Here is a 27,250-nt window from a genome sequence, read left to right on the forward strand (position 1 = left end):
AAAAAATGGACTTGAGTGGTTTCTTTCTTGGTTACTGATGGAGGGTGCACTGACATTAAGCAAGATCTCAGTTTCACATTCAACCCGGAGTTAACAACTTCCGAGGGGAGTGCAATAAAATATTCAAACTTCAAAAGAATGTCCCAGCCAGGCAGCGACCAGGAGGTTGACATGGGAGCAACTGCATCTTCTTGCCCTCTGGAAACAGGGCGAATGGCTGGGCTACACCTGGAAGAACAATCTGTCCACCCCAGATGGACATTTGGAGTAGGGCAGAAGTATGATCCCAAGGAAACTCCGTTTGGGGTCACCACAAGGAGACAGAGGTGACCAGCTGCTGAGTGGCAGGGGATCAAGGAGGAGAACCTTATGATGCCTCAGGTCATGAAACTCTTCGAAGAGGCATGGGAGAGATGACGTTTGCATGAGAGTGATCCTGGGAGAGAAGACCTTCCCCCAGAAACAGAGAGGAGAACTGCAGAGGGTCTTTTCTGCCTGAAAGGGACCGGAGCTGCAGATGGGGGTGATGAGCAAGATGAACGAGCCCCAACCCCAGTAGCAGCAGACACCAGAGCCATCCCAAGAGGGGGAGAGGGTTCCCGCAGACGCTTGATGGCCAAATTTCCTCCACTTGGAATGAAATTTGGTGGGGAGGCAAAGGATCTAGGATTTTTCCTGTTTCACGCATGGAATTACATGCATCAGTATGGCGAAGAATTGCCTATAGTAGAAGCCAAGGTAAGAATTATTACCCTGGCATTAGAAAATAAGGCGGCTGCCTGGATGGTTGCTCTGCATAATGCCAATTCCCCCCTACTGAGAGATTTCAATTGGTTTATGGCTGCCCTGAGGAAATGCTTTGATGATACTCTCACAGAGCGAAAAGCCAGAACAAAATTTAAAGCCCTTACCCAAGGAAACAGACCAGTTGCTGAATATACACAAGAATTTCATGAACTGTCTGTTTATATGAGGGGTTGGTCTGAACAAGCCCTGTTGGATGGCTTCATGGACGGTCTGAACAAAGATATATACCAGAACTGTGTAAACAGAGGGGCCCCCCGCACATTGCAGGACTGGTATGAATTGGCAGCAGATGTAGAAATTGATTTGGCCGGAGACAAGTACCCTGACGACAGTGGAAAAGAGAAAGCTACTTCCCCCCCAAGGCCCCGCAAAGAGTTCCAAAGGGGGGAAAAAGTTGGTCTACTAGCAAGTCCCGAGTCACCACTTGCTTCTTATTTATTATTTATTTATTTTATTTATTTATTTATTTTATTTGATTTTTAGACTGCCCCATCTCCCCGAAGGGACTCGGGGCGGTGTACAGGTACCAAATTAAAAACCATACAAATGATAATAAATATAATTAAAATCGGGTTAAACTTTAAACCTCTGTACAAGTTTATAAAAATTAAAAACTTAGCCTTAAGACCAACCCGTGAAATTTTAAAATACAGACTGAGGTGGGAGAGCTGGAATTAGGCCATGCCAGCTAGATTAAACAGGTGGGTTTTGAGCTTCTTGCGGAAGGAGCGGAGGTCCGTGGTTGTTCTAAGATCAGGGGAAGGTCATTCCAGAGGGTCGGGCCCATCACAGAGAAGGCCCTTCCCCTGGGCGTCACCCGCTGGCACAGCCTAGTGGACGGCACCCGGAGGAGTCCCTCTCTGTGTGAGCGGATCGGCCGAAGGGATGTGTGGGGCAGGATACGATCCCGCAAATAACTAGGTCCTGCGCCATGGAGCGCTTTGAAGATGATAATCAGCACCTTGAACCGCACCCGAAAAGCTACAGGTAGCCAGTGCAACCCGCGCAGGAGAGGTGTTACGTGGGAGTATCTAGCGACTCCCGAAACTGCCCACACGGCTGCATTCTGAACCAACTGCAGTCTTCGGGTGCATCTCAAGGGGAGCCCCATGTAGAGAGTGTTACAGTAGTCTAGCCGGGACGTCACAAGCACATGGGTGACTGTGCGAAGGGCGTTCCAGTCCAATAGGGGACACAATTGGCGCACCAGGCGAACCTGGTGAAATGCCCCCCTTGCCACGGCTGTCACATGGTCGTCCATTGACAGCCGGGCATCTAGGAGGACACCCAAATTGCGTACTCAATCCACGGGGGCCAGATGTTCGGCCCCAATGGCCAGTGATGGAATCAGCTGGTTGAACCGGGGTGCCGGTAGCCACAGCCATTCCGTCTTGGACGGGTTGAGCTTGAGTCTGTTACTTCCCATCCAGATCCGTACGGCTTCCAGACACCGGGACATCACTTTGACGGCATCGTTGGGGTGGTTTGGGGTAGAGATGTACAGCTGGGTATCATCCGCGTACAGATGGTAATCTACCCCGAACCCACGAATGATCTCTCCCAGCGGCTTCATATATGTGTTGAACATGAGAGGTGAGAGGACCGACCCTTGTGGCACCCCACAAGTGAGCGGCCTCAAGGTCGACTTCTGCCCCCCTTCTGTTGCTTCTGTTGTGGGAAGGAGGGCAAATTGCAACAAACTGCCGCAGCAAGATGGGACCAAAACCTACTACTGGGGAGAGAGGAAACCAGACAAACAACCTGGGAGAAGAAAGGAAACCACCATGAAAGGGGTGGAGTCATTTACGCAGTCACATCCCACCCCAAGGGAGGGGAACCATCCTCCTCATCGGAAGAAAGTGAAACCGAATCTGATGAAGAATGTCTGGTAAGTTCCTGATCGGACCCCATGACTATCCCAGTAGAACTAAAAGTACCCTCCACTGCAGCGCAGGAGAAAATGCTGGCCCTCTTAGATTCAGGATGCACACGTTGCATCGTTAGTCCTGAAGTGGTGGAGTAACTGGGGCTGAAATTGAGAACTTTAAAAGTCCCTATTGCTTTTTGCCAGCTGGATGGCTCAATAGCCAGGGGAAGCCCTGCCCATTTTGTAACTGAGCCAATAGACATGTGGATGGGAACTCACCAAGAGACTATAAGTTTTATTGTCACCCCAGGAATGGATCGGCCTCTCATACTAGGATTACCTTGGTTACGGAAGTGAAACCCACACATCAATTTGTGAAAGGGGTGGCTGCGCGTCTGTTCTGCAACACCTCCCAAGGGTGAGGGGGGGCTCCAAAGCCCATTAACGCTAAACCTAACCTAACGACCACAGGACAAGAGAAAATTGAGGGGGAGGAGAAAATCCCAAACGGATATTGGGACCTAAAGGATGTTTTCAGTGAGAAATCCTCTGATAACTTACCCTCTCACCGCGCAACAGATTGCAGTATTGATATTCTCCGAGGGGGAAAACTCCCAAAACCCCAAATCTACTTAATGACCCCCCCCCAGGAAATGGATGAATTATGGAAATTTATTGATAAAAATTTACGAAGGGGGTTTATTGAACCGGCCAGGCCCTGAGTGGCTGCTCCAGTGCTGTTTGGAGAAAAAAAAGATGGCTCTCTTCGCCTCTGTGTGAGTTACAAAAATTTGAATGCGGTGTCTGTGCACAATGTTTACCCCCTCCCTCTGATGAAGGACATTTTGGCCTATTTGGGTAAAGGGAGGATTTTCACAAAATTGGACTTAAGGGAGGCTTATTACAGAATCAGGATTAAGAAGGGAGATGAATGGAAAACTGCTTTCAACTGCACACTTGGTTGTTTTCAATTCCGTGTACTCCCTTTTGGCCTACAGGGGGCACCAGCGGTTTTCATGCAACTAATAAATGAAGTTTTGCATGACCACCTATACAAAGGCGTGATTAATGACATCCTTATTTACACAGAAACACGTGAAGAACACGTGACATTGGTGCGTTCAGTTCTCAAAAAACTCCGCACTACGGAGCTTTACGCCAATTATCTAAGTGTGAATTTCACTAGGAAAAAATTGACTTCCTTGGTTATCGCATCTCCCACAATGCCATCGAGATGGACCCAGCTAAAGTCCAAGCCATTACCAATTGGACCCTCCCCCGCACCCGCAAACAATTGCAGAGTTTCTTGGGGTTTGCAAATTTTATCGTCAATTTATTCCTTCTTTTGCCAGCATTGCACTACCCATTACAAATCTCCTTAAGTCAAAAGGAGAGCCCAAACCCAAACCGGGGAAGCCACTAAAATGGACTATGGAATGTCAGGCCCCATTCGAAAAACTAAAGCGACTCTTTGCAGCTGAACCCATTTTAAAACACCCAGACATGGATGCACCTTTTATCGTTCAAGATGACGCTAGTGATGTGGTGGTGGGGGCTGTGTTACTTCAAGCAAACGCTGATGGGCACCTGCAACCTTGCACTTAGACCTCCCGAAAACTGACGGAGACGGAGAGGCGATGGGCCATATGGGAAAAGGAAGCTTTTGCGGTCAGGTGGGTGCTGGTGACCTGGCGACATTTCCTTGAGGGAGCTAAACACCCTTTTGAGGTGTGGACTGATCACAAAAATTTGGAAGCATTAAAGACCCCTTGAAAATTTTCTCCTAAACAGATGCGCTGGGTGCAACTTTACTTTATTTTACTTTATTTAGATTTATAAACCGCTCCCTCTCCCTGAAGGGACTCGGGGCGGTGTACAGTCAGAATTAAAACACCATATACATACATATACATAGAGGAGGTGATATACAAACTGTACAGTAATAATAAAATTTGAAAACAACATTAAAATCTACCTCAAAATCTACCCCAAAATTAAAATAACTGTCAGGAGGATTAGAGAATAGGACTATAAATGGGGCAGGCCCGCTAATTGGAACAGGTGGGTCTTGAGTTTCTTGCGGAAGGAGCAGAGATCAGTGGTGGTTCTAATATTGGGGGGGGAGGTCATTCCAGAGCATTGGGCCCATCACAGAGAAGGCCCTACTCCTGGGCGCCGCCCGCTGGCATTGCTTCGTGGACAGCACCCGGAGGAGTCCCTCCCTGTGAGAGCGAATTGGTCGCAGGGATGTATGAGGTAGGATGCGATCCCGCAGGTAACTAGGTCCTGTGCCATGGAGCGCTTTAAAGATGGCAATCAATACCTTGAAACGCACCCGAAAAACCACAGGTAGCCAGTGCAGCTCACGCAGGAGAGGTGTTATGAGGGAGTATCTAGTACTCCCCATGATACCCCGTGCAGCCGCATTCTGGACCAGCTGCAGTCTTCGGGTGCATCTCAAGGGAAGCCCCATGTAGAGAGCGTTGCAGTAGTCCAGACCGGACATCACCAGCGCATGAGTGACTGTGCGAAGGACGTCCCGGTCCAATAGGGGGCGCAATTGGCGCACCAGGCGGACCTGGTGGAACGGCCCCCGCGCCATGGCTGCCACATGGTCATCCATCGACAGCCGGGCATCTAGGAGGATGCCCAAATTGCGCGCCCGCTCCACGGGGGCCAGTTGTTCACCCCAAATGGCCAGCGATGGAACCCACTGGTTGAACCGGGGTGCTGGTAGCCACAGCCACTACGTCTTGGAGGGGTTGAGTTTGAGTCTGTTGGTTCCCATCCAGACCCGTACGGCTTCCAAGCACCGGGACATCACTTCGACGGCCTCGTTGGGGTGGTTCGGGGTGGAGATGTACATCTGCGTATCATCAGCGTACAGATGGTTCGACCCCGAAAGCATGAATGATCTCCCCCAGCGGCTTCATATATGTGTTGAACAGGAGAGGCGAGAGGACCGATACCTGCGGCACCCCACAATTGAGCGGCCTCAGGGTCGACCTCTGCTCCCCTGCCAACACGCATTGCGTCCGGCCGGAGAGGTAGGAGCAGAACCACCGTACAACGGTGCCCCTCACCCCCAACCCCTCCAGACGGCGCAGTAGGATACCATGGTCGATGGTATCAAAAGCAGCTGAGAGGTCTAATAGGACCAGGAGGGAGGAACAACCACCCATCCCTGGCCCTCCAGAGATCATCCACCAACGCGACCAAGGCCGTCTCCGTGCTGTGACCGGGCCAGAAACCGGACTGGCGCGGATCTAGATAGTCAATTTCCCCCAGGTGACGTGGGAACTGTTGTGCCACCACACTCTCTACAACCTTCGCTAAAAACGGAAGGTTGGAGACAGGACGATAATTAGCTAACTCAGCTGGGTCTAGAGAAGGCTTCTTGAGTAAGGGCCTCACCACCACCTCTTTCAAGGCGGCCAGGTAGGACCCCTCACTCAGTGAAGCATTCACTAGTCCCAGGACCCAGCCTCATGTGACCTCCCAGGATGCCAGTATAAGCCAGGAGGGACACGGGTCCAGTAAACATGTAGTGGCTCGCAGTCACCCATGCAACCTGTCCATACATCAGAAGCAACAGAGTCAAACTCCTCCCAGAGTGGTCCCTCAAGACTCGCCTCTGACGTCTCCCCTAGGCCACTGAGGGCGACCCATTCCGTCCGGATTTGAGCGATTTTGTCCTGCAGATATTCCCCAAATTCCTCTGCTCTACCCTGCAAGAGGGCTTCCAACGGCCTCTGTAACAGGAGGGAGCGGGTCACCCGAAACAGGACAGAGGGTCGGTTGTCTGCGGATGCAATAAGAGTGGCACAATGTCGACGTTTGGCCACTCTTAATGCCACAAGGTAGGTCCGTAAATAGGCTCTTACCTGTGTTCGGTCAGATTCGGAGCGTGAGGATCTCCATCTGCTCTCTAGGCATCTCTTGTGTCATTTCATCACCCTTAGCTCCTCGGTAAACCAAGGGGCCAGGGTGGTTCATTGCCGCAGGAGAGGCCGCAAAGGCGCAATCCGGTCCAAGGCCCCAGCAGCCGCACTATTCCATGCGTCCACCAGGTCCTCCATCCGGGAGCGGGTCAGGGCTACAGGGAGTGGCCCAAGCTCCATCTGGAACCTATCTGGTTCCATCAGGCCCCTGGGGCAGAACCATCTAGGACAATCTGGTTCTGTCTACCCGCGGTGGGGGGTAGCGCCAGGGAAGTCAAGCTGGAGAGATGAGTGATCTGACCATGACAGGGGTGTAATAACCAAATCCTCTATTCCCAGATCACTCAACATTTCAACAGGTTCAATTTCACCCTGAAATACATCCCTGGGGCAAAAACCTTTATGGCGGATGCATTATCCAGTCTCCCACAATACAACAGCTCCAAATTAATTGTGGTGCTTTCCATCATCCCAGCGAAAAGTCTTGTTGCTCCAATGCTTAGCAGAAGCCAAAGCGCCCCTAAGTTGGAGGTCACAACAGCCCTCATCTGCAAAATTAAGGAAAGCCTTGACTAGTGGTTTAAGGAACATTCAAATGAATGCACCATGAAAGATGGACTAGCCTGGATAGGTGCTAAATTATATGTTCCTGCAAGCATGAAGCCTTTGGTATTACAACAAGCTCATGATTCCCGCATGGCTGGCCATTTTGGGTTTGTGAAAACTCTACGTCTCATCAAAAACAATTTTGGTGGCCCTCTTTGAAAAAAGATATTAAATCATACGTGGCCAGTTGTCTTGTATGTGCGGCTGCTAAGCGACCTCCTGGGAAGCCCCAAGGTCGACTTCAAGCTGTAGCCCATCCTGACTCACCATGGAAGGAAATATCAATGGATTTCATTGTCAAATTACCTGAGAGTCAAGGAAATACCATGATCTGGGTAGTCACGGATTTGTTCTCTAAACAGGTTCATTTTGTGCCTTGTTCCAAGATCCCTTCAGCTAAGTCCTTAGCTAAATTGTTTATTACACATGTGTACCATTTGAATGGGGTGCCAGAGCGCGTAATATCAGATAGAGGGGTACAGTTCACCTCCCTCTTCTGGAAGGAGTTTTTGAAGTTGATTGGCTCCACCCAGGGGTTAAGCTCCACCCACCATCCTCAGACTAATGGTGCTTGTGAAAGGACTAATTCTGTTTTGGAGCAATACCTTCGGTGTTTTATCAATTATCAGCAGGATAATTGGACTGAACTGTTACCACATGCTGAAGTAGCGTACAACAACTCTGTGCACAGCAGCACTGGTTTCACCCCATTTAGACTTGTATTTGGACAGGACTTTGTGCCAATTCCGGAGTTGCGCGTGAGAAACCACAGGCTTGTCCCTTTCAGAGTGGAGTGACCAGTTCCAAAAGGTTTGGCCCATAGCCAAAAATGTTGGAGGCTGCTCATCAGGCACACAAGAAACAGGCTGACAAGAAGAGGGTGAAAGAAAGGGACTACAAGGTTGGAGATCAAGTTTTTCTGTCTACCAAATTTCTCCAAACTACCCAAAAGTCGAAGATATTAGGGCCTAAGTATGTTGGTCCGTTTTCTATTGTGAAGATCATTAATCCTGTTTCTGTACGGTTGGATTTGCCAAAGTATCACAACTGCATTTACCCCGTATTTCATGTTAACCTGTTGAAATCAGTGCACACCTCTTCTTTTCGAACACCTGTCCCTCTTCTCATCGAAGGAGAGCAACATTTTGAGATCAAAGAAATTTTGGATTCCAGGAGACATAGGAATCAGATTCAGTATCTGGTCTCCTGGAAGCATTTTCCCCCATCCCAAGCTGAATGGGATGATAAGTCCCATGTTAGAGCTCCTAGACTTTTGAGGAGATTCTATTCTGCCTATCCCGATAAGCCCTAACTCGTATCGCCATACTTATGTCTAAACTGTCTTGTTTCTGTTTTCTTTCTACCTTTTTCCAGGGGTGATGTCCTTTCCTGATGGAGGGCTGATGTCAGCCTCTGCTTTGCTGCTCGCTCTTGGCTACCATTGAAATGGGGAGGGGGAGATAAATGGTATTTGGGAGGGGAAGCTTGAGCACAGGAGTGAATGAAGAAGGGAGTCGTTTTCTCACCATCTACTGTGCATGCTGCAGATATGGAATTGCCGCCAAGCCAACCGTCCAGCATACCATCCTGATGATGGGTTTTGAAAGTGCAGCCCACATGACATATGTGGGGTGTGGGGATTGGACTGGGGGTTGGAATCACTAGGGGGAGGGAGCTGGGTCACATATTGATATCTATGATTGCGTGTGCTTTTGCCTCAGATCTTGCTTTGCTAGCTGCTATTTACTCATAACCAGTAAAAGTACTCTTAATTCTAAAAAATGGACTTGAGTGGTTTCTTTCTTGGTTACTGATGGAGGCTGCACTGGCATTTCACCCCTGCGAATGCAATGGCCTTGGCTCGGCCCCAGGACCATTTGGCATTTTTAGCCAGGAGGCGATGCAAGGGCTCAACGATGGTAGCTTTCTGTTTGAGAAAGATGCTGTAGAAGTTAAAGAGCCCAAGGAAAGCTTGCAGCTTGGTCTGATTGCGAGGTGTAGGGCGTCCTGGATTGCTTTTACTTTTTGGGATGTCGGGTGGATCCCAGAACCATCAGTCATGTACCCTAGGAATTCTACCCTGGGCACATTAATTTTGCATTTTTCTTTTTTAAGTTAGATACCTTTTTCGCGAATTCTGGTCAAAACAGCCCTAACTCTTTTTAAAAGTTGCACCTTGTTTGCAGCCGATACCAAAATGTCATCAAAATAGGGGATAACTCCTGGTATCCCCTGCAAAAGCCGTTCCATGAAGCTTTGGAATAGTCCCGGGGCGATACTAACTCTGAATTGCAGGTGGCTGCATTTGAATGCAACTCTGTGCGTCACAATGGTTTGGGCCTCCACTGTGGTGCCATCTACAGGCAATTGCTGTTATGCCTGCGCCATATCTAATTTCACAAAAAAAATTCCTGGCCCTAGCGAATGTAGTAGGTGCTGTACAATGGGCACAGGGTAGGTGCTTTGTTGCAGTGCATTATTAATTGTACATTTACAGTCTGCACAGATGCGGACTGACCCGTCCGGCTTGACCAGGGTCACTATTGGGGTCTCCCAACGAGCATGGTCAACTGGTTCTAGGATCCCCTGGCTAACCAGTTTGTCAATTTCCTTATTGATTTTAGGGCGGAGGTCGAAAGGCACTCTCCTGGGTTTTAGCCTGATAAGCACGACATTGGGGTCCAAATTAAAAGAAACTGGTGTCCCCACATACTTACCGAGGCCGGAGATGAATACCTCCTTGAACTGTTTAAAGATTGCCTCGGTGGCGTGGTTCGTGATGCCGTTTATGCCGGTGACTGCCAAACCCAGGGCTTTGAACCAGTCTAGCCCCAGGAGGCTCTGTAGCGGTGCGCTGGCCACGGTCACGGGAAGCTGGGCTGTGATGTTCTTGAATTGGACCCAGAAGGTGCCCTGGCCCATGATGGGGACTCGGTTCCCCTGGTAGTTGCACAGCATGAAGTCTGGGGTACAAAGCTGCCATTTTTTCAGGCTCGGGATGGTTTGCTTCAGGGTCGACCAGGAGATGATCGTGAGTGACGATCCATTGTCGACTTCAAGCTCGCAGGGAGCGTCCTCAAAGCTTGCACAGTGTGGCAAATGCGAGTTGAATTTTCGTGCCAGCTGTGTGCATCTACTGCGCATGCGGTAGCTGTCATCGCCTACGCTGTCAGAGATCTCTTGATGTGTGGCCTCGTGATGGACGCGTCTCTGCTTCAGAGTGGGTTGAGGCACGTTGTGCTGGCGCTGCAAGGCTTCTGTGGACTTGTTGGCCGATTCCGACACTCTGGCTTCGTCGAGTGCGATCTGCAGAGAAATGTTTGATTTTGCGAGCAGGCGTCTCTGCAGATGGATGTCCCTCACTCCGCAGATCAGGCTATCTAGGATTTGGTTGTCCAGGTCATGGAAGTTACAGTACGTTGCTGCCTTTCCCAGAACCACGACATACTGGTTGATGGATTCTCCCTCCTTCTGGTTCCGCACGTTGAATTCATGGCGGAGAACATGTCTAGAAGATTTGGGCGCATAATGCATTCTTAGAGTCTGTTGCAAGGCTGCCCATGTAACCGCTTGGATCGGAGTTGGCTCCGATATGTCTTTTGCTGTTTCGAAGACCTCTCGGCCGCAATAGCCCAGGAAGAGGTTTTTGTTTCAGGAGTCTGGAACCCCCATGTGGTTGTTTGCCTCAAGAAAGTATTCGGACTTCAGCATGTAGGATTCCCAGTGTTCGGCCACTGGGTCGTACGGAGTTAGCGGGGCATGCGTGGCCATTTTGTCTAAAAGCGAATTGAATTTGTCACTTAAAATGGCTGCTTGATGCTGCTCCAATGCTCCGGGCTGGATTCACCTGCTGGATTGACTGGTTGCTCATTCTTCGCCTTATCTGCCTCTCGATCCCATATCCTAGCCTCATCGCCAGTGTTAGATAGGGCAATGAGAAGGCAGACTCAGGTTTAATGCAACAACAGCTCTTTATTATAACAGTCAAGCCTGTACAATCCAGCAGCAGTTAGGTCTCACAGGTCTCATTTCATAGGGAGCTGTCAGACCTCTTAACCAATCAGATTGAACCTCTGTTCTTGCCTAAACAGAGGACTGGAGTGGAGACCACAGTAGCCTGTGTTACTATCTAACAACATTTAGTCAGAGCTCATCATGACATACTAAAATATGTCAACAAATCAATAATGGCAATAAATATGTCAATACATTAATTTGTGGTGTAATTTATGTTTTTACAGATCTAGTTAGTTTTTCTCCAACATGTACATATAAAAAATATCAGGGAAACATAAAGATTTCTTAAAATGTTTTCTTCATGAGCTGCTGTTTATCTTTCAGTTCAGGTCTAATCACAATGATAAAACACTTGCGAAGAAAGATGCACACTAATAATCCAGCACTGGAGGAGATCATGGAGACGATCTCCACAGCCAATGTATATTTTCCTCTTGTGCTTAGATAGGTTGGAATAAAACACACCCAAACACTGCAGAAGACCAACATGCTGAAGGTGATGAATTTCCGTAGGACCTCCAGAGGCTGGGATGCATGAGCCACAAGTCAAAAATAAATTTAATTCAATTGAAAATAAAATAAAAATGTACAACAACATGGTTACTTAAGTAAGTATGTTATTAAATTAAAGGTATTTTAAGCACCTTTTGATTTTATGATACCATTCAGTCTTTTGCATAGGATCCTATCAACATGGCATATCTTGCCTTGGGAATCTTTGCCCTTCTCTTCTTAGGCAAAGCATACCCAATTTGTGATGATATCTCCTATAAACAGCTCTCTTTAGGTCACTCGGCCGACTTTTTGTTGGATTCATCATCAGACTCTGGCTGGGCCATTCCCAAACTTAAATTGTCTTCCGTTGAAGTAATTCTTTTGCTGATTTGGACGTATACTTTGGGTCCTTGTCATGTTGAAAGATGAAAATCCTCTTCATCATCCTTTATATATAAAACAAATATGTACTAATCTGGGTTTAGTTTGTGTAGTGTTTTTTGTGGTTTGTTTTTCCTTTTTCCAGCATGTCTTTGAGAAGTAGTCTTGATGGTGGCCACCAGTCTTTTTATATGCTCTGTTCTGTTCTGGTTGCTCCTTGATATTTTCCTTTTGATATTTGTTTAAGCTGGGGTGCACATTTGAAATCAGATGTATTATTTTTCACCTTTTTCTTGTGTTATGTTTCATCCACCAGTGTTATTTTTTGGAAGGTTTGCATCTGATATTGGTGATCATGGCAATAGATTACAACATAGGTTGGAGCACCATCTCATTCAAGTGTTGCAAAACTCTGCCTACCCAAACAGACTTATGATTCTGGAACATGTTGTCCTACACAATCATCTTACTTGATTGAATTTCCTAGAAAGTGTTGTGGGCCACCAGCATCCAGTAGAGCTGGCAGCAGATTTGGACAGTGAGGAGGTTGGGGAGATACATGGGCCAGTCCTGGAGTCTGTGATGAGGGCTCTGTGTCAGAGGCAGAAAGTGGGCCAGAGCCATATGGCAGCTATCAGCTGCCATAAGAGTCAGTCCTCGGTGAGACAGATGAAGAGCTGGAGCTTGTTCCCAGTGTGCACATGCACAGAGTTGGCAGATAAAGGGAACAGCTAAAGAATAGGGATCAACTTGGGAGTAATGTGGATGATGAATGGCCCCTCCCAGAAAATAAAAGAGGAGTGAAAGAGGTGTGGAGTTTGCAAGAGAAAATTAGTTTGCTTAATTGGTTCATGAATCTCCAAGACTCCTTGTCAGGTTTTGCAGATATCAGCCTGTCAGCTCTCCATGCCAAATAAGGTCTGTGACTGTAAATCCTCCCTTGAAAGACTTCGTTGGATGTGAATGAGCAGAATTCACAGTAAATTAATAAAAGGGATTTTTGTCGGAACAAGGAGTATGCTACATGCTCTTGGGAAACCTACATCAGAACATAAGGAGACTATTATGTAAATTGGATACTAACATATATTAGATTTATGATGGAATTTATTTGGATTTGGGAGAATTGTTTTTCTGCCAGAGATTCCTTGATCTTTACTATTGAGGAGAAGAAATGTGGCTAGGTGGAAGTTCTTTTGAATGCACCCCATGTTTAGTAGGTGACCACTGTAGGTGATGTACACCAGAGGATTCCCAGTATCCAATTGCCTCAGTAATAATTCATACATCTTCCTTGTTTAAAAGAAAGTCTCATTGGTGCTTAACCCCATTTCTTGTTACACATTCTAGTGTGCATATAAAATAAGTTGACCAGTAAAAATAAATACATATTTCACATTTAATCTATATCTTAAGTCAGTATTGTCTATCACATACTGAAATGTCAATACATCCATTTGTCCTTTTTATTTATTTATACATTTTATGGCCCCAGTTATAGAAGGGAAAAAAGAGTTTCAAACTATCCAAATGTCGGGGAACAGGGGATCATCGAAGGCCAATCTAATTGCACATTGCTTTCTAGCTTCAATGTATAAGTAGATAAGTTCGCCAACGTGTGTGTGTGTGTTTGTGTATCTGTATCTGTATCTCTCTCTCCCTCTCTCTCATATGAGGCAAAGATAAAGATTTCTTAAAACTTTCTCTTCATGAGCTGGTGTTTATCATTCAGTTCAGGTCTCATCACAATAATAAAACACTTGGGAAGAAAGATGCACACCAATAATCCAGCACTGGAAGAAATCATGGAGAAGATTTCCACAGCCAATGTATATTTTCCTCTTGTGCTTAGATAGGTTGGAATAAAGCACAGCCAAACACTGCAGAACACCAACATGCTAAAGGTGATGAATTTGGCTTCGTTGAAACTGTCAGGTAAATTCCTAGCTAGAAAAGCAGCAGAGAAGCTAACCAAAGCAAGGAAACCCATAAAGCCCAAAACACAGTAGAACATGACAGAGTCTTCATTGCACTCCAGGATGACTTCTTCAGGTATTGAATGCACATCTAAATCTGGGTGTGGTGGGAATATTATCAGCCACACAGCACAAACACATATTTGAACAAGGGAGCAGGATAGTAGAATGAAAGTGACCATCCTTCCCCCAACCCATTTCCTCAATTTGGAACCAGGTTTGGTGGCCATAAAAGCTAGAACTACAACAAAAGTTTTGGCCAATACACAAGAAACTGCCACAGAAAAGATGAGGCCAAAAGCTGGTTGTCGAAGAAGACACACAATCGTATTGGGCCTCCCAACAAATAGAAAGACACAAAGGAAAGAGAGAAGAAGAGAAACTAGGAGTGTATAAGTGAGATTCCGGTTGTTGGCTTTGACAATGGGAGTTTCTTTGTGTTTCATGAAGATTATGATTACCAAAGTTGTCTTTAAAGAAAAGTAAAGGGAAAGAACAGTCAGACTGATCCCTAAAGGTTCTTCATAGGACAAAAAGGTGATCCGCTTTGGAATGCACATATTTTTGACAGGATTTGGATATTGATCTTCTGGACATGGAGAACAATCATCTATGTCTGAAATAAGAATGCAGGTGAATTGATTAATAGGAATTATAGTGTTATGCCATTGTGCCTTATTCCCATTATATTTGAAAATTTCCTACCCCTTTCCTTTGATATTTTCCCCTCTGGACATAGATGGCAATCATAGCAACAAAACAACTTCCCTTCTTTCTTGGCCTTGCTGTATCCTGTCTCACAAGGATCATTACACAAAGATGAAGGTAATTCCTATCGAAGAATGAAAAATAATATTTTATGCTACAGAGAAGAAAGAAAGTGCTTAGAGAGTTACTGTGACTATTCAATCAAGAGATGAAAAATAATGTGATGACATAATTTTAGACAAAATTGGTCAGAAATAATATTTAAATTTCTACAATTATTGATATTTACGGTCTTTGACCACTGTCCAAAGAAATACTCTGTGCGGGCTACATAAATTTGTTTTTCTCAACTTCAGAACTTTGAAGTCCGCAATCTAGAATGCTGGCTTGCAGCTCTTACTTCAAACCTTCAAAACCATTGTCCATAATTAACAAGGAGCGAGGAAAGGATACAATATTCAATAGCAATTGCTACAAAAGTAATAAAATGGTACTGATATTTTTCCTATCCCAGAACATTTGTACCCAGGTTAGTCAGAGATGATGCTCTGATATTTTCATCAATAAATATATTTAAATGAATGCAGACAAATCTGGATTCACATAGCTAACCTGATTAAAGCCTACTGGCCATGTGATGGAGTCTATAGAAATATTGAAGAACTTCTCTTCTGGAACTGTGGGATCTATCACTCCAACTTTGACCCTGGCAAAGGACTGGTTTGGGAATGTGATCCAGTTGATAATATCAAATCCACCAATGAACTCTCCATTTTTATCAAAGGAGATCTTTTCACCAGCACTGTTGTTGAATCTGACACTTCTCAGAAAAGAATGAACCTGAAATACATTGATATTCAGATAGGAACAAAGAGAGAACAGGACAGGGGGAGGGAAAAATAATTCATATATTCAAAATATACATATGAATGTTTGTTTAAACCAGGGGTGTGTTCTGGCAATCTCTACTGCCAATTCCCTTATGGATGTGCCACACATCTGCTTGTTGCAGCTGCGTGCACAAGTGCAGAACAATAAAAATTGTTCTATGCATACACAGAAGGAAACATATTAAATATGAGCCAGCTGTGTGCAGCAGCTCCCCAAAAAGTCAACACAGTTCTAGGCTTCATAAACAGAGGGATAGAATCAAGAACACGTGAAGTGTTAATACCACTTTATAATGCCTTGGTAAGGCCACCCTTGAAATACTGTAATCAGTTTTGGTCACTGCAAGGTAAAAAAGATGTGGAGACTCTAGAAATAGTGCAGAGAAGAGCAACAAAGATGATTAGGGGACTGGAGGCCAAAACATATGAAGAACGGTTGCAGGAACTGGGTATGTTTAGTTTAATAGAAAGAAGGACCAGCGGAGACATGATAGCAGTGTTCCAATATCTCAGGGCCTGTCACAAAGAAGTGGGAGTCAAACTATTCTGTAAAACAACTGAGGGTAGAACAAGAAGCAATGGGTGGAAACGAACCTAGGAGAGAAGCAACTTAGAACTGAAAACAAATGTCATGACAATTAGAATACTTAATCAGTGGAACAACTTCCTCCAGAAGTTGTGAATGTTCTAACACTGAAAGTTTTTAGATGGAGGAGGTTAAAAGAACTACATTAAAGTAAAGTATTTAAAATACAATCTTTAAAAAGACCCCTAAAAAGTACCCCAAAGAGTTAAATTTAAAATGGTTCCCCAAAAATACCAATTAAAATATATCTGCCAGGAGGTAAAAGCTATGAGTGTGCCAGGCCAGCTAATCGAAACAGATGAGTCTTCAGTTTTTGTTGGAAGGAGCGGAAGTCGGTGGTGGTTCTAATGTCGGCGGGGAGGTCATTCCAGAGGGTTGAGCCCATCACAGAGAAGGCCCTACTCCTAGGCGTTGCCCATTGGCATTGCCTGGTGGACGGCACCAGGAGAAGTCCCTCCTTCTGAGAGCGAATTGGTCGCAGGGATGTGTGCGGCAGGATGCGATCCCGCAGATAGCTAGGTCCTGTGCCATGGAGCGCTTTGAAGATGGTAATCAACACCTTGAAACGCACCCGAAAAACCACAGGCAGCCAGTGCAGCTCGCGCAGGAGAGGTGTTACGTGGGAGTACCTAGTACTCCCCATGATGGCCCAAGCGGCTGCGTTCTGGACTAGCTGTAGTCTTCGGGCGCATCCCAAGGGAAGCCCCATGTAGAGAGCATTGCAGTAGTCCAGGCGAGACGTCACCAGTGCATGAGTGACCATGCGTAAGGCATCCCGGTCCAGTAGGGGGCGCAATTGGCGCACCAGGCGAACCTGGTGGAATGCCCCCCTTGCCACGGCTGCCACATGGTCATCCATCGACAGCCGGGCATCTAGGAGGACGCCCAAATTGCGCGCCCGTTCCACAGGAGGCAATTGCTCGCCCCCTATGGCCAGTGATGGAGTCAACTGGCTGAACCGAGGTGCCGGTAACCTCAGCCACTCAGTCTTGGAGGGGTTGAGCTTGAGTCTGTTGTCCCCCATCCAGACCCCAACGGCTTCCAAACACCGGGACATCACTTCAACAGCCTCGTTGGGGTGGTTCGGGGTTGAAATGTACAGCTGAGTATCATCAGCGTACAGATGATACTCAACCCCAAAACCACGGATGATCTCCCCCAGTGGCTTCACATATGCGTTGAACAGAAGGGGCGAGAGGACCGACCCCTGTGGCACCCCACAAGTGAGTGGCCTCAGGGTTGACCTCTGCCCCCCTGCCAACACACATTGCGTCCGGTCGGAGAGGTAGGAGCCAAACCACCGCAAAACGGTGCCTCCGACTCCCATCCCCTCCAGCCGGCGCAATAAGATACCATGGTCGATGGTATCAAAAGCCGCTGACAGATCTAATAGGACCAGGATAGAGGAACAACCCCTATCTCTGGCCCTCCAGAGATCATCAACCAACGTGACCAAGGCCGTCTCCGTGCTGTGCCCGGGTCGGAAGCCGGACTGGCGTGGGTCTAGATATTCGGATTCGTCAAGGTGTCGCGGAAATTGCTGTGCCACCACATTCTCTACAACCTTCGCTAAAAAGGGAAGGTTGGAGACTGGACGATAATTAGCTAGCTCCATCGGGTCAAGTGAAGGCCTCTTGAGTAAGGGCCTCACCACCGCCTCTTTCAAGGCGGTTGGTAAGGACCCCTCGCCCAACGAGGCATTCACCAGGCCCAGGAGCCAGCCTCATGTCACCTCCCAGGATGCCAGTACCAGCCAGGAGGGACACGGGTCCATTAAACATGTGATGGATCACAGCCGACCATGCAACCTGTCCAAATCCTCGGGGACAACAGAATCAAACTCCTCCCAGAATGGTCTCACAAGACTCACTGTTGACGGCTCCCCTGGTCCACTGAAGGGGGCCCATCCGTAATGACGGTGGAAGGGATGCACGAAAACTCTGTGTAACCAATTGACACACTTTCTACCACTTTGTAATGGAGGATGATTTTTTTTATTTAAAAAATAAAAGTTTTTGGAAAGAAAATAGATAATGGAATGCCATTATGTGGTTTTGTTTTAAATGTTGGAATATTTATTACAAAGCGATATTGAAACAACTATAGTCATACGAAGGATGAGGTATGATGATAGTAATATATATATAAATATATCTGAGGTAAAATATATAATTTGATATGAATCATAGGTGATGACTGTGGAAGGGATGCATGAAAGGTCTTTGTAACCAATTGACACACTTTTTACAATTTGTAATGGAAGATGTTTTTATAATGTTAGTTGTGTCTTGTTTGTGTTTATTCAAAAATATTTTTTTAAAAAAATAAAATTAAACTCTTTAGTTTAATTGTAAAACTACTTAAGCTAAATGACTTGTAATAAATATATAATAAATACTAAGATGCTTAAAACTACCATAGGTTTGTTCTCATTTCACACACTAGGAAGGTTGTACTCAAAATTCTGCAAGCTAGAGTTCAGCAGTATGTGAACCAAGAAGTAAGAAGAAAAAATGATTTTTTTTTAAAATTTGAACTGGAGATCAAATTTGTGGTTTCCATCACTTTCTGGTAAATAGAAGGAGAAGAAATGAACGAAACGGCAGAGGTATTTTGTCTGGTTCCAAAATCACTTCAGATAGTGGCTGCAGCCATGAAATTAAGAGACACTTGCTCCTTGGGAGGAAAGCTCTGGCAAACTTATACAGCATATTAAAAAGCAGAGACATCACCTTGTTGAAAAAAGTTCGTATAATGAAAGTAATTGTTTTCTCAATACTAATGTATGGCTATGAGAGTTAGATTTAGATTTATGAGAGTTCATAAATCTGAAATATTTATGCTTTTGAGTTGTGGTGCTGGAAAAACTATTTAAATCCCCTTGGACTGCAAGGAGAGTAAATCAGTCAATCCTAAAGGAAATCAATCCACAACGAGTGTTCTTTGGAGGACAGGTACTGAACTAAAGTTGAAATCGTTTGGCCACCTAATGAGAAGAGAGGACTCATTGGAAAAGACCCTGATATGGGAAAGATTGAAGGCAAAAGGAGAAGAGGACTGCAGGGAATAGGAGTTTGATAGTGTCATTAACACAATCAATATTAATTTGGGCAAAGTCTGGAAGACAGTGGAGAACAGGGGGCCTGGGATCCGATGGTTGATGAAGTCACAAAGACTCAGATCCAACCTAATGATTAAACCACAACAATAGAATATATAACGCTATAAAATTGAATACTATTCTTACTTATAAAGGCTCTTTTATTTATTTATTTATTTATTTGATTTGATTTCTAAACCGCTCCCTCTCCCCGAAGGGACTCGAGGTGGTGTACAGGCACCAAATTAAAAAACCTTACAAATAATCATAAATATAGTTAAAAGCGAATTAAACTTTAAACCCCTGTACAATTTACAAAAATTAAAAACTAAGCCTAAGACCAAAATTTAAAAATACAGACTGGGGTAGGAGAGCTGGAATTAGGCCAAGCCGGCTAGATTAAGCAGGTGGGTTTTGAGCTTCTTACGGAAGAAGCGGAGGTCCGTGGTTGTTCTAATATCAGGGGAAGGTCATTCCAGAGGGTCGGGCCCATCACAGAGAAGGCCCTTCCCCTGGGCGTCGCCCGCTGGCACAGCCTAGTGGACGGCACCCGGAGGAGTCCCTCTCTGTGTGAGCGAATCGGCCAAAGGGATGTGTCGGGCAGGATACGATCCCGCAAATAACTAGGCCCTGTGCCATGGAGTGCTTTGAAGATGATAATCAGCACCTTGAACCGCACCCGAAAAGCTACAGGTAGCCAGTGCAGCCCGCGCAGGAGAGGTGTTACATGGGAGTATCTAGCGACTCACGAGACTGCCCGCGCGGCCGCATTCTGAACGAACTGCAGTCTTCGGGTGCATCTCAAGGGGAGCCCCATGTAGAGAGCGTTGCAGAAGTCCAGCCAGCACGTCACAAGCACATGGGTGACTGTGCGAAGGGTGTTCCGGTCCAATAGGGGATGCAATTGGCGCACCAGGCGAACCTGGTGAAACACCCCCCTTGCCACGGCTGTCACATGGTCGTCCATTGACAGCCGGGCATCTAGGAGGACGCCCAAATTGCGTACCGGATTCACGGGGGCCAGATGTTTGCCCCCAATGGCCAGTGATGGAATCAGCTGGTTAACCGGGGTGCCGGTACCCATAGCCACTCCGTCTTCGACGGGTTGAGCTTGCGTCTGTTACTTCCCATCCAGATCCGTACGGCTTCCAGACACCGGGACATCACTTTGACGGCATCGTTGGGGTGGTTCGGGGTAGAAATGTACAGCTGGGTCAACCTCGAGGTCAACCTCTGCCCCCCTGCCAATACAAATTGCACTCGGCCAGAGAGGTAGGAGGAGAACCACTGCAGAACGGTGCCCCTCACCCCCAGCCCCTCCAGTCGATGCAATAGGATACCATGGTCGATGGTATCAAAAGCCGCCGAGAGGTCTAGTAGGACCAGGATGGAGGAGCAACCCCCATCTCTGGCCCTCCAGAGATCATCCACCAATGTGACCAATGTCGTCTCCGTGCTGTGGCCGGGCCGGAAACCGGACTGGTGCGGGTCCAGATAATCAGTTTCCTCCAGGTGGCGTGGAAACTGTTGTGCCACCACATTCTCTACAACCTTCACCAGAAAGCAAAGGTTGGAGACGGGACGGTAGTTGGCTAACACCGCTGGGTCCAGGGAAGGCTTCTTTTATTTATTTATTTATTTTATTTATTATTCGTATTTATAGACCGCCCCCTCTCCCGAAAGGGACTCGGGGCGGTGTACAGTCATTAAAATGTGTTATAAAATACATACATAAAACAGTTAAATAATTAAATACGTAGGTGGAGGAGGTTGCAAGACTGTATATAGAATAATAAATATAGTACATTAAAAACTCTAATAACCCAGGAGTTAAAATATTACCCAAAATTACCCATTAAAATATATCCACCGGGAGGTAAAAACTAAGAATGTGCCAGGCCAGCTAACCGAAACAGGCGAGTCTTTAATTTTTGACGGAAGGAACGGAAGTCAGTGGTAGTTCTAATGTCAGGGGGGAGGTCATTCCAGAGGGTTGGGCCCATCACAGAGAAGGTCCTACCCCTAGGCGTCGCCCGCTGGCACTGCCTAGTGGACGGCACCAGTAGTAGTCCCTCCCTGTGAGAACGGATTGGTCGTAGGGATGTGTGCGGGAGGATGCGATCCCGCAGGTAACTGGGTCCTGTGCCATGGAGCGCTTTAAAGATGGTAATGAATACCTTGAACCGCACCCGAAAAACCACAGGTAGCCAGTGCAGCTCGCGCAGGAGAGGTGTCACGTGGGAGTATCTTGAGCTCCCCATAATCACCCGCGCGGCCGCGTTCTGGACTAGCTGTAGTCTTCGGATGCGTCCCAATGGAAGCCCCATGTAGAGGGCTTTGCAGTAGTCCAGGCGAGACGTCACCAGCGCATGAGTGACCGTGCGTAGGGCATCCCGGTCCAGTAGGGGGCGCAATTGACGCACCAGGCGAACCTGGTGGAACGCCCCCCTTGCCACGGCTGCCACATGGTCATCCATAGACAGCTGGGCATCTAGGAGGATGCCCAAATTGCGCCCCCGCTCCACAGGGGGGAGTTGGTCACCCCCTATGGCCAGCGATGGAGTTAGCTGGCTGAACCAGGGTGCCGGTAGCCACAGCCACTCAGTCTTGGAGGGGTTGAGTTTGAGTCTGTTGTCCCCCATCCAGACCCCGACGGCTTCCAAACACCGGGACATCACTTCGACAGCCTCGTTGGGGTGGTTTGGGGTTGAGATGTACAGCTGCGTATCATCAGCGTACAGATGGTATTCAACCCCAAAACCACGGATGATCTCCCCCAGCGGCTTCACATATGCGTTGAACAGGAGGGGCGAGAGGACAGACCCTGCGGCACCCCATAAGAGAGTGGCCTCAGGGTCGACCTCTGCCCCCCTTTCAACACACATTGCGTCCGGTCAGAGAGGTAGGAGCCGAACCACCATAGAACGGTGCCTCCGACTCCCATCCCCCCCAGCCGGCGCAATAGGATACCATGGTCGATGGTATCAAAAGCCGCTGAGAGGTCTAATATGACCAGGATAGAGGAACAACCTCTATCTCTGGCCCTCCAGAGATCATCAACCAACGCGACCAAGGCTGTCTCCGTGCTGTGCCTGGGTCGGAAACCGGACTGGCGTGAGTCTAGATATTCGGATTCGTCGAGGTGTCGCGGAAATTGCTGCGCCACCACATTCTCAACAACCTTCGCCAAAAAGGGAAGGTTGGAGACTGGACGATAATTAGCTAGTTCCGTTGGGTCCAGTGAAGGCTTCTTGAGCAGGGGCCTCACCACCGCCTCTTTCAAGGTGGTTGGCAAGGATCCCTCACCCAACGAAGCATTCACCAGGCCCAGAAGCCAGCCTCGTGTCGTCTCCCAGGATGCCAGTACCAGCCAGGAGGGACACGGGTCCATTGAACATGTGGTGGGTCGCAGCCGCCCACGTAACCTGTTCAAATCCTCGGGGGCAACAGAGTCAAACTCCTCCCAGAGTGGTCTCACAAGACTCGCTGTTGACGGCTCCTCCGGTCCACTGAAGGGGGCCCATCCGCTCCGGATCTGAGCGACTTTGTCCTGCAGATATTCCCCAAACTCCTCTGCTCTTCCCTGCAGGGGTGCCCCCCGCGTCCTCTGTGATAGGAGGGAGCGGGTCACCTGAAACAGGGCGGCAGGGCGGTTATCGGCGGACGCAATAAGTGCGGCACAATGTCTACGTTTGGCCGCCCTTAATGCCACAAGGTAAGTCCGCAAGTAGGCTCTTACCTGTGCTCGATCAGATTCGGAGCGTGAGGACCTCCACCTGCTCTCTAGACATCTCCTGTGGCGTTTCATCACCCTCAGCTCCTCGGTAAACCAAGGAGCCCGGGTGGATCGCTGCCGCAGGAGACGTCGCAAAGGCGCAACCCGGTCCAAGGCCCCAGCCGCCGCCCTATTCCAGGCAGCCGCTAGGTCCTCCGACCGGGAGCGGGTCAGGACTATAGGTATTGGCCCAAGCTCCGTCTGGAATCTATCCGGTTCCATCAGGTGCCTGGGGCGGTACCAGCTTAGACAGTCTGGTTCCGCCTCCTCGCGGTGGGAGGTAGCGCCAGGAAAGTTCAGCCAGAGAGATGAGTGATCAGACCATGACAGGGGCGTGATGACTAAATCCCCCATTCCCAGATCACTCGTCCACTGCTCAGATATGAAAACAAGGTCCAGTGTGTGACCACCTTCGTGTGTGGGGCCCTGAACTAATTGGGTCAGGTCCATGGCCGTCATGGAAGCCATGAACTCCCGAGCCACCTCAGAAGCCTCTCCCGTCGACGGCAAGTTGAAATCCCCCATAACCAGAAGCTTCGGGGTCTCAACTGCCGTTTCCAAGATCAGCTCGAGGAGCTCGGCCAGGGCTGCTGATGCATAGCGAGAGCCAAGTATACAATCAGCAAGCCCCACTGCCTCCCTGGGCCCCATTTCACACCAAGGGACTCACACCCAGGTATCTGAGGAACAGTGAACTCTCTCGGCTCCAAACATTCCCGAATAACTACCGCCACCCCACCACCCTTACCCAGGGCCCGGGGCTGATGAAATGCCCCGAAACCCGGTGGGCACATTTCCACGAGGGGCAAACCGCCCTCATGGCCCAACCAGGTCTCCATTATCCCTGCAAGGTCTAGCTCCCCCTCTGAGATCAACTCATTGATGAGGGGGGCCTTGTTAATCACAGACCTTGCATTGCAAAGCATCAGCCGCAGGCCCTGGCTCTGTAGCTGCTGACCACCCAGACTGCGGGGGTTGGTACAAACGACCGGGCGTAGCCAGCAGCCACGGTCTCCCAACCGACCTTGGGATCTTCTCCTGTCCTTGCATCCCACTCTCCCCACGACTGTTGTAATAAAACAACCCTCCGTTGAAATGACCTTTTCTTCCCCCCCCACCTCGTTCCCTTCCTTCCTCGACTCACCTGTTTGCCTGGCATTGGCTTCCCTCCCGGTCTGATGGACCCTCCCCCCCACCCTGGAACCCCCTAAAAAAGATACAAAGCATTTAATTAAAAACCCCCTTAGCTTCCTTTTCCTGCACCTACTCTTCTTGAGTACGGGCCTCACCACCGCCCTTTCAGGATGGCCGGCAAGAACCCCTCACTCAAAGAAGCGTTAACTAACTCCTGGAGCCAGCCTCGTGTGACCTCCCAGGATGCCAGTACAAGCCAGGAGGGACACGGGTCCAGTAAACATGTGGTGGCTCACAGTCGCCTACGCAGCCTTTCCATATCGTCGGAGGTAACAGAGTCAAACTCCTCCCAGAGTGGAGCCTCAAGACCCACCTCCGACGTCCCCTCTAGACCACTAGTAGAGACCAACTTGCTTCGAATCTGAGCGATTTTGTCCTGCAGATACTCCCCAAATTCCTCTGCTCTACCCTGCAAAGGGGCTTCCCGCAGCCTCTGTTGAAGGATTGAGCGGGTTACCCCAAACAGGGCGGCAGGGCAGTTATCTGCGGACGCAATAAGGGTGGCACAATACTGACGCTTGGCCACTCTTAACGCCACAAGGTAAGTCCGTAAATGGGCTCTCACCTGTGATCGGTCAGATTCAGAGCGTGACGATCTCCATCTGCTCTCTAGGCGTCTCTTGCGGTGCTTCATCACCCTCAGCTCCTCGGTAAACCAAGGGGCTGGGTGGTTCGCTGCCACAAGAGAGGCCGCAAAGGCGCAACCCCGTCCAAGCCCCGGTGGCCGCACTATTCCATGCAGCCACTAGGTCCTCCATCCAGGTGCGGATCAGGGCTACTGGAAATGGCCCAAGCTCCATCTGGAACCTATCAGGTTCCATCAGGCGTCTGGGGTGGAACCATCTTGGACATTCCGGTTCTGCCTCCCCGTGATGGGGAGTAGCGGCTGGGAAGTCGAGCCGGAGAAGTGAGTGGTCTGACCATGACAGGGGTGTAATAACAAAATCCCCTACTCCCAGATCACTCCTCCACTGGCCAGAGACAAATATAAGATCCAGTGTGTGACCTCCCTTGGGTGTGGGGCCCTGAATTACCTGGGTCAGGTCCATGGCTGTCATGGAAGCCATGAACTCCCGAGCTACCTCAGATGTCTCCCCTACCGATGGCAAGTTAAAGTCCCCCATGACCAACAGCCTGGGGGTCTCAACTGCCATCTCGGCGATCACCTCGAGGAGCTCGGGCAGGGTTGCTGATGCATAGCGAGGAGCCAGGTATACAATCAGCAAGCCCAGATGTCTCCCTGGGCCCCACTTTTACTTGTTGTACCCATACTAAAGTTCGATTAAAATTATTACTGTTAAAATCCACCAGACTAGGGGCAATGTACTCACAAAATAAAACAAAATATAACTAAAAAGATGTATATTTATATACTGTATAATAGACAGACAGACAGACAGACAGACAGACAGACAGACAGACAGACAGACATAGGGAATTGGAGATGGAGATAGAGCTGATAGATAGATAGATAGATAGATAGATAGATAGATAGATAGATAGATAGATAGATGATAGATAGATAGATAGATGATAGATAGATAGATAGATAGATAGATAGATAGATAGATAGATGATAGATAGATAGATAGATAGAGATATTGTGTTTCACATCAAATTAGACAGCGTCTTTTTTTCTTTTGACCCCCAACATAAGCATTTGGCCTTATTTTCAGGAAGGTCTTATTCTTTTTGAAGTGCAGGAAGTAGCGAGCATGGTCACCTCAATGCTGCTGCTGTGTTGCAATATTTTCAGAGGAGGAATTATTTTAGTGCATGCGCTCAAAACTCCAATTGGGCTCATTATCCGGGGAGGGTTTATTTTGGGGAAAACAGGGTACATAAACACACACACATACACACACACACATCTTTCCACTTACAATATATAGATATTATATGTTTAAATATATTATCTTATATTCAAATCAAAGAGAAAAATAATTATAAGCATGCTAAGTTATGGTAACCTAGATGGGGCTCAGGATCACTTCAATTGGAGTAATGATAGGCATTCAATCATGGTTAATATGCAGAACTAGGCTACAATGTCTGTTATCCCCATTCCTGGTCAGCTAGCAAGAAATAAAGGCAGCCAGGCTCCTTCTCCTCCAGCTAATGTGTTATGAATGTGGAAATATTTATATTTCTAAAGATCGTATGAATGGTCTTGAATGACAGGAGGGAGAGCCACTATCAAGGCAACAGTCAAATAAGAAGAACTTGAACCTTGGCCAAGAAATATGAACTGAGAAAACATTTCAGAGAAGCCATACTATATCAAACAAAGAGAATATAATGGAGGACTCAGCACATCGCAAGATTCAGTTACTATACCTCTTGCAATAAAAATATTTCTCACCTACATGGTACTGATTTCTCAGTTCTTCTGGGGCAGAATGTATGGTACTCATGACTTTCCTGAAATTCCAGTTGTCACAACACCCCTGTGATAGCATGATCACAATACTGGGACTTGGCCAACTGGATTTCTGACTTTTACAACATCCCAAAGTTGTAAAACATGATTGTGATTTGAAACCTTTCTTGCTGGCTTTCCTCAAGCAAAGTCAAGGCAGAAGCTGGAAGTAAATTGGAAGTTGTAATCCACGAGGTGCTTAAAAACCTGGACAGTCCTTTCTTAACTGGAACTGCTGGAACTGCTGGAATTGCTTTTGCTAAGCTTCATGGTCAAAGGACAGCATACTTTATCACTTACCAAAGGAGATTGGCATCACTTCAGGCCCTAATTATCATAGTTAAGTAAGGACAATCTGTAAAATGTACAGTATAAATGGAAGACAAACTTACTTTTAGAACATAAAATCTAAAATTAATCTGGAAAATTATTTTTGGAAACTATATTCTACCATGAAACAAAGTTGCAGTAGAAGAGGTTCAGCAGTG

The 27,250-nt window shown here is 47.5% G+C and overlaps 1 protein-coding gene across 1 annotated transcript in view; it reads right to left on the reverse strand.

Annotated features, from left to right (window-relative positions):
- LOC309401297 (vomeronasal type-2 receptor 26-like) overlaps positions 1 to 10,755 on the reverse strand; it is a gene marked incomplete at both ends in the record, with an annotated part of 30,688 nt that extends 19,933 nt beyond the window's left edge. Inside the window, 2 exons of the mRNA XM_081970365.1 lie at positions 9,939 to 10,019; positions 10,194 to 10,755. Coding sequence (XP_081826491.1) covers positions 9,939 to 10,019; positions 10,194 to 10,755 — 643 coding nt within the window. The remainder of the gene's footprint in view (positions 1 to 9,938; positions 10,020 to 10,193) is intronic.
- Between the last annotated feature and the right edge of the window lie 16,495 nt (positions 10,756 to 27,250).

The sequence above is a fragment of the Natrix helvetica genome, assembly GCF_964273705.1.
Source record: "Natrix helvetica genome assembly, chromosome: Z".
Taxonomy (NCBI): Eukaryota; Metazoa; Chordata; class Lepidosauria; order Squamata; family Natricidae; genus Natrix; species Natrix helvetica.